Source organism: Oncorhynchus kisutch, linkage group LG17 (genome assembly GCF_002021735.2).
Source record: "Oncorhynchus kisutch isolate 150728-3 linkage group LG17, Okis_V2, whole genome shotgun sequence".
In the NCBI taxonomy this organism is placed as follows: domain Eukaryota; kingdom Metazoa; phylum Chordata; class Actinopteri; order Salmoniformes; family Salmonidae; genus Oncorhynchus; species Oncorhynchus kisutch.
Genome location: NC_034190.2, coordinates 15361232 through 15369922, shown reverse-complemented (window position 1 = coordinate 15369922; position 8691 = coordinate 15361232). Strand labels below are relative to the sequence as shown.

General features: G+C 39.9%; 1 protein-coding gene across 1 annotated transcript; it reads left to right on the top strand.

Moving 5' to 3' along the window:
* The first annotated feature begins 300 nt into the window (after positions 1 to 300).
* Positions 301 to 8354, top strand: sem1 (SEM1 26S proteasome subunit). Its single transcript, XM_020505046.2, has 3 exons — positions 301 to 1028; positions 1478 to 1571; positions 8105 to 8354. Exons 1-3 carry the CDS (start codon positions 953 to 955, stop codon positions 8148 to 8150), a joined length of 216 nt encoding a protein of 71 aa, XP_020360635.1. The 5' UTR covers positions 301 to 952; the 3' UTR covers positions 8151 to 8354.
* The last annotated feature ends 337 nt before the right edge of the window (positions 8355 to 8691 follow it).

Genomic DNA, 8691 nt, shown 5'->3' with positions numbered 1-8691 from the left:
ATAATTATGGAGGGTACTGTATGTACAGTATTCTGAGAAGACATAGAAGGGGGGGGGGGGGGGGGGGGGGGGGGGTAGGCCAGTAAATCATAGACCATAGGCTATAGATTATAGGCATCCTTGAAGAGGTGTGTTTTTAGGAAATTTTTTAAAATTAAATGAATGCATTTGCATGTGTGGGGGGAGTGCATTCCAGTTGCCTGGTGGCAGAGCAGCTGAAGGCCCGGGCACCCACCGCGGAGAGGCGGAATGGGGGAGTGACAAGGAGACCAGCAGAGTTGAAGCGGAGGGAGCAGGAGGGGGGATAGGCTGGGAGAAGGTCAGAGAGGTAGGTGCGTGGTTGTTTGTGTAGGGCTTTGTAGGTGATGAAAGGTCGCTGGTTGGAATACCCGAGTCGATGTGTCCTTTGTTCGAACAATGTTCTGACCATTGTTCGTTCTGATATTATTATTTTTTTACCTTTGGATTACGTGTGTATTGTTTCGTTTTCTAGATATTATTCCTGCACTGTTGGAGATAGAAACACCAGCGATAACATCTGCAAATCTGTGTACGCGACCAATAACCTGATTTGATTTGAGCACTTAAACCCTATTTTATCCCAGGGGTGCAGTACTACTATGGCTGACCCTGTAAAACAAACAACACATTTCACTGCACCTTTCCGGTGTATGTGAAAATCAAAATAAATAAAACATTGCCTATTTTAGCCTATGCAAAAAACAGACACGAAAAATAACTCAACATAGCTACACATCAACATACAGTATGCTGACTTAAATTGTTTACCGTCGTGCAGAATCAGGAGCATCGTGTGACATGGGATTCTGTTGGCAGAGCAGTCTCTGCCCATGAGCAACCAGCCTTCTCTTGAACCTCCACTATCCCATAAACCCTTTCGCTAGAAGTCCATTTGTTCACGATAGACCCGCGCAACGAAAAGGCAGTTAACATGTCTGACAAGAAACAGACTGTAGATTTGGGATTATTAGAGGAGGACGATGAGTTTGAAGAATTCCCAGCCGAGGGTAAATTAATTATAGTTCTATATGTTACTAATGTTAAACCGTTTTCACGGAATTGTCTTATTTAACGACTACTTCTCAGACTGGGCCCAACAGTGACTCGGCTAGCTAGTTTAGCAAGCTAGCTAGTTATGCTAACATCATTGAATAAAAATGGAACTAGCTAGTGTGCTAGCAGCTAACCAGCTAGTTAGATACTTATGTTCACTGATCGCTAATTAGCGATTGTACTGGCGACAACTTTACATAGTTAAACGTTAGCCAACTAAGGTCAACTATAAAGTAAACAGCACATAACATATAAAAGCCAGTTAATTAACTTTAATGTTAGTTAGCTTGCTACGTTGGCTATCTAACTAGCTAGCGTAGTAACTAGTTGAGTAAGAGTTACTTGTTCAGTAGTTGCTTGTCAACTAACGTTTTATAATTTGTAATTGTATTTATGTGTTCAGATTGGACTGGGTTGGATGAGGATGAAGATGCCCACGTGTGGGAAGACAACTGGGATGATGACAATGTAGAGGACGACTTCTCTAATCAACTAAGGTAAGCCACCTCCCACCTTTTACTTATGACAAATCATTGTACCCCACTCAGCATCTCATCCCTAGAAATGAGAAGTACCACTCCGTTTAAGGGACATGATGCTTTGATTTTTGAGTAGCCCTATATGATTTGACATGATATGGCAATGGTAACTAAACAGTAAAAATGGTTATGCTAAATGTTTAGCCACAGCAGATTTCATCAGGCTTTAGACAGAGAGTCTGGGAGGAGAGGAGAGTACTTGGTAGTTGTAGGGTGTCCAATCAAAAATGCATGTTTTGACCAATGGGTAAAATAATGTTAATTGTGTAGATAATCCTCTAAGAAAACCAATGTTCCAAACCCTGCACCATTGAGAGCATATTGACTGTGTATCACAGCATGGTATGGCAACTGCTACAGAGGGTAGTACGTACGGCCCAGTACATCACTGGGGCCGAACTCCCTGCCCTAAAATGGTCAGATTCCAGTAGGGCGGTCCAAAACTTTAAAAAATCTTGGCTTACCAAGAGGAGTCTGTTCTTTTGACCAATCGATTGGTCTAAATGTTAAAACGTGTATTTTTCCTTATAGACACATCCTATGTGTTTTAATCAAATCAACTATATTCACTGAGCTTGTGTGATGCTTTAAGCACACTGTTTGATTAAATATTTAAGACACACAAATGAATAGAGGGAGCCTGACCGGTAATTGATTTGATTGTGCCAGGCGGGGCTCAGACTTACTGCACTGTGTAAGCGACTGTCACTAGCGCCAGTTGCCTCTCTGTCCTCCCTGCTGCAGTGACCATCAGTGTTAATTGCGCTGTACGTGTTGCTGAATCTGCAACATAATTACAGCCATTTCTGACTTACTGAAAACTTTCCCTATTCCCTCAACTCTCTTGACTTATAGCATATCATAATCACTACAATAAATTGGTTATAACAAACTCTGAACACCGTAACATAAAAATGGATGCAGGGGACGTGACAAACTCGAAACGGGGGAATGTTTAGGCTACTGGTTGAGGGAAAGGGGAAGTCAGATGTGTGTAATACATTTGACTAGTTGTGGAAAATACTGGAGATCAAGAAAAATAAGGCAAGGAGCAAGCGCTGTGTGCATATTATATGCCAAACAGGTGCTGTTAGATTACAATATACATTTCTGACCGTTTGGAACAATGTAAACAACACTAAATACATTTGAAATCGTACCAGAGGTTTTTATGTTCAGCTTTTATTATAGTATAACGACAAAAATGGATCACATTCATTTGTGAATGCAATTTACAAATGGGAAATGTTTTATTTATCATTTAAGCTAATCAGTGGTAACTCATCGTTCAGGGCAGGTAGAGCAGAGACCATATTTTTTTGTACATAACATTTATTTTGTAGGGGGGGGGTTGCCGGTTGTGCATGTAATTTTGGCATTAATACGTGTCACATATCAGTTTGCAAACAATGTAAAGATATATATGAAATCATTGAGTTAATAAAGGCTCCATATAAACATGGTCTGTTTTTTGCTTTCTTCAGTAAGGCAGGTGTTTCAGCCTAGCTCGATCCTGACTAGTCTCCCAGTCCCTGCCTCAAAAAAACATCCCAACAGCATGATGCTTCCACCACCATGCTTCACCGTAGGAATGGTGCCAGGTTTCCTCCAGGCGCTTGGCATTCAAGCCAAAGTTTTCATCAGACTAGTTTCATCAGACTATAATCTTGTTTCTCATGGTCTGAGAGTCCTTTAGGTGAAAGTTATTTGTTTCTGGCCATTTTGAGCCTGTAATCGAACTCGCAAATGCTGATGCTCCAGATACTCAACTAGTCTAAAGAAGGCCAGCTTTATTGCTTCTTTAATTAGAACAACAGTTTTCAGCTGTGCTAACATAATTGTAAAAGGGGTTTCTAATGATCAATTAGCCTTTAAAATGATAAACTTGGATTAGGTAACACAACGTTCCATTGGAACACAGGAGTGATGGTTGCTGATAATGGGCCTCTGTATGCCTATGTAGATATTCCATAAAAAATCAACCGTTTCCAGCTACAATAGTCATTTACAACATTAACAATGTCTACACTGTATTTCAGATCAATTTAATGTTATTTTAATGGACAAAACAATGTGCCTTTCTTTCAAAAACAAGGACATTTCTAAGTGACCCCAAACTTTTGAACGGTGGTGTATATTTTTTTTGTGCTATTGCACGACTAAAGATATCTCGGTGGACCCAACAGCCCGTCGACTAAATGGGGTCATCCCTAGACTCAAGCCACCCTAGTCATAGACTGTTCTCTCTGCTACTGCACGACAAGCGCTATCGATGCACCAAGTCTGGAACCAACAGGACCCTGACCCTTTATTTAACTAGGCAAGTCAGTTAAGAGCACATTCTTATTTTCAATGACTGCCTAGGAACGGTGGGTTAACTGCCTTGTTCAGGGGCAGAACGACAGATTTTTTTTTTTACCTTGTCAGCTCGGGGATTCAATCTTGCAACCTTACAGTTAACTAGTCCAACGCTCTAACCACCTGCCTCTCATTGCACTCCACGAGGAGCCTGCCTGTTACGCGAATGCAGTAAGCCAAGGTAAGTTGCTAGCTAGCATTAAACTTATCTTATAAAAAACAATCAATCAATCACATTCACTAGTTAACTAAACATGGTTGATGATATTACTAGTTTATCTAGCGTGTCCTGCGTTGCATATAATCGATTGGGGTGCGTATTTGTGAAAAAGGACCGTCCTTGCTCCAATGTGTACCTAACCATAAACATCAATGCCTTTCTTAAAATCAATACACAGAAGTATATATTTTTAAACCTGCATATTAAGCTCAAATAAATCCAGGTTAGCAGGCAATATTAACCAGGTTTAATTGTGTCACTTCTCTTGTGTTCATTGCACGCAGAGTCAGGGTATATGCAACAGTTTGGGCCACCTAATTTGCCAGAATTTTACGTAAGTATGACATAACATTGAAGGTTGTGCAATGTAACAGGATTATTTAGACTTATGGATGCCACCCGTTAGATAAAATACAGAAAGGTTCCGTATTTCACTGAACGAATAAACGTCTTGTTTTCGAGATGATAGTTTCCGGATTCGACCATATTAATGACCTAAGGCTCGTATTTCTGTGTGTTATTATGTTATAATTAAGTCTCTGAGTTGATAGAGCAGTCTGACTGAGTGATGGTAGGCACCAGCAGGCTCGTAAGCATTCATTCAAACAGCACTTTCGTGCGTTTTGCCAGCAGCTCTTTGCTGTGCTTCAAGCATTGCGCTGTTTATGACTTCAAGCCCATCAACTCCCGAGATTAGGCTGGTGTAACCGATGTGGAATGGCTAGCTAGTTAGCGGGCTGCGTGCTAATAGCGTTTCAAACGTCACTCGCTCTGAGACTTGGAGTAGTTATTCCCCTTGCTCTGCATGGGTAACGCTGCTTCGAGGGTGGCTGTTGTCGATGTGTTCCTGGTTCGAGCCCAGGTAGGGGCGAGGAGAGGGACGGAAGCTATACTGTTACACTGGCAATACTAAAGTGCCAATAAGAACATCCAATAGTCAAAGGTATATGAAATACAAATGGTATAGAGAGAGAGAGTCCTATAATAACTACAACCTAAAAATTCTTACCTGGGAATATTGAAGACTCATGTTAAAAGGAACCACCAGCTTTCATATGTTCTGAGCAAGGAACGTGAACGTTAGCTTTCTTTACATCCCACATATTGCACTTTTACTTTCTTCTCCAACACTTTGTTTTTGCATTATTTAAACCAAATTGAACATGTTTCATTATTTACTTGAGGCTAAATTGATTTTATTGAAGTATTATATTAAGTGTTAAAATAAGTGTTCATTCAGTATTGTTGTAATTGTCATTATTACAAATAAATACAAATGATCAGATTAATCGGTATCAGCTTTTTTTGGTCCTCCAATAATCGGTATCGGCGTTGAAAAATCATAATTAGTAGTGCCTTTCACAGTCTCTGCTCTCTCCTTCCTTTCCTCCAGTGAGACTGACCAGAGAGAGGGGACACTGTCTTCCACCTGATGGTGGAATTCTAGTCGCACCGAACCTGCCTCAGGCACAAATTCATGTTGTTCCTATTACCAGAGAAAGGCAAATATTCCTCCATATTAAAATGAACACGTCAAGCTGTTAATATTTATAAAAGCGCAGGGCTATCGATACACTTGGGCTACTCAGTCATTGTAGATGCAGCGTGAGTTTTATGCTTTGTAATAGTGTTGAACTAAAACAATGACTGCTTTTAACTTGAACTCACTCATAGAAACAGCAGCTCTTTGCGGTATTCATTGACAGTCTCTCTGGTCATGGTTTTAGAAGTTAGGAAATCTCACGTAGGCTAGTATCAATCTTCTGTGGCCATGGTGGTCGACGCTGTAGGAACGGTGATTTGAGCTATCCGATTGGCCAGCGCAGTAGGCGAATTTGATTTAGCCACAGCTCTCCTGGTCCATTGGGCAGTTATTTATTTACATATTTTTCAAATTATCTTTCCAAAATAGAACACTTTGCGCAGGGCTCCTGAATCAACTTCACTTACCGCCAACAGAGGAAAAAACTAAAAAGGAGTGCAAGCCTTTGACTTTTATACAGAAATGTTTGGTGATCGACTAGGAATGCCTTGAAGATCAACCACTGATCTACACCTTTTACAACATTTTTTTTATGTCTATCATAATCCATTCAAAAGTTATTGGAGTTTTTACCCTTGTATGATGGTCAGAATTAGGGTGACTAAATCAAAAAAAGTGGTAAAAACCCTGGAAAACTGCATCGCATCAGCTGGGCTGGATTCTGTGCGAGAATTAAGGCTGCTGGCTACCTGACAGGCTCACTCCTGTTGAACTCGTCATATTTCTTATCGAATCGGCTGGCCATAACAATATAGAGGCAAGATAGATATCAATTTTGAGACAAGGCATAGTATTTTCATATTACAACATGCTTTTCATATTTGAAATTCTTGTTATTTTTCAAAGATTTCTCACGCTTGTTTTTGTATCTCTGAAATGTCAATGAGCACTGAGCGTATACCAAGCTTTTACATTTAATTCAGCTCGTTTCGTGCTAATTCTGCTTTTTGCGACCCGCGGTAAAATGTGAAATCCTCAAGTTGTTAAGAGAAACCTGCACTGCTATGTCAACCGAGCTCAGTGTTTATTATCTAATGTATTCGTTTATGAAATCTGACATTTAGGATATAATGTTAATGATACGTCAGAGAAAGTCCCCACTGAATGATTCAGAACATAAAGAATCACATTTGTCTTGGTAAAATGTATCTTTTGACATAAGGGAGTGAAACTTCATCACCAAAATGTGTTTTCATGTCGTCTTTTTATCAATGCTTCATGAATGGTGAGTGGTGATCTGATTCTTGAGTTGATAGCATCCGAGCGTACCAGGAGGATTCAATCGGACACTCTCGTAGAAATTCGACTTCCCGAGCCGGAAATAGCCGAAACCTCTATAAATGACCCTCCTAAATCAGAGTTCTAAGTGGGGAAACTCAAACCAGAATGATGATACCCGAGTTCGAGTTGTGACGTTTCATCACTGAGCTTTCACCTTTCTTACCAAGAAGATGGTAAAACACAGTCATTTACAACCTTGATGATGTAGCCTACTTAATTTGATCCATCCAATCTATTGTTTGACATACTGTCAAAGTAAGCAAGCCAATAATAATAATATTATTAGCAATGTTAGCCATCCTATTCGTCTAGCTAAGTTCAAGATTAAATCTCATGTGGTAGAAGTTGTTCCGATTTCAAAAGAACCTCTGATGCTTTCGTGACATGTTTCAGAGTTCACCAACTGAGCGTTACGAGAATGCATATTTTCTGGTGGATGAGGCATTCTGTTGTCTGGATAGGCCTGATGAAGGCTCCTGCTTCCAGCTGTTCATCTTCGTGGTGTCTCTTTTCTTACATAGAGAGACATTTGTCAGCATAATTGTCATTTCTTAATGATTATGCAGGCTTTGAATAATACGGACAGTCTACAATGTGTGCGTCTTGAGTAATTGTCAGCAATATGTGTTTTTATTTATGGACATGTTTAGGCTACTCTTGTTGAATATTCAACTCTTGTATTGACTTGAAGTGGCCAGTCTGTTTTCATTTTTGAGTGTAAGCTACTTCAGACAATTATATTGCATTGTTTTATTCAAACCTTTGATGGCTGCTATTAAGACATTTATAGAAGACCTCATATATGATTATGTTAAGTCTATAACCTAGTACAAGTAGGCCGTAGCTGCCTGCGTTGTATTTCTTCAGTCGTATATTAAGAACTCTTTTCTCAATCAACATAGATGGCCACTTGTACTTTAACCTCCGGCACTGCTTAGATGTGTTCCAAATGGTATCCCTTTCCCTACTTTTGATCAGGGCCCATAGGGTTCTGGTTAAAAGTAGTGCACTAAATGGGAAATAGTGGGCCATTTGGGACATAACCCTTGTAATCACCTCAATTGGCTGATCCTTTTTTTCTCTCTGCAGAGCGGAGCTGGAGAAACATGGGTACAAGATGGAGACGTCGCAGTAGCCGCTGAGTCCACACGGCTGTTGAGATTGGATAGGGATGGACTTGATGTTTTTTATTTTTATAACATCGTACTTTAAAGGGAGGATGTTTAACATGCTAAACTCGCACACATTTTTGTACCGAAACCTTAGCAAGAATAAGGTGTTTCATGAGTAAATCCCCCATCAGAGTTATGTAGACATTAAAGATGGTTCTGTTCAAGTACCCGTTCGTTCACATACTCTTATTTATGCACATTTTCCATCTCTTTATATATAATCAGCTGGTCAGTTACTGCTTTAATATAAATCCATATTTTACAGTGTTATATTTTTACTATAAAGACCACTTTGGTCCAGGGCTTTGGTTTAACATCCATTTAAATACCACTTTTTGTTAGAGCCATTGATTTGAAATGTAGCTTTACTGCCTGCGCAACACTTAACCTACGTTTTAATGGTCCAGTAATTATTGGCCTGTGTGACACACTCCATCTATTTTAATCCACAATATGAATGTTGCATGATGTTAGTAAAGAGTCAAGTGCTGCACTGCACATTTT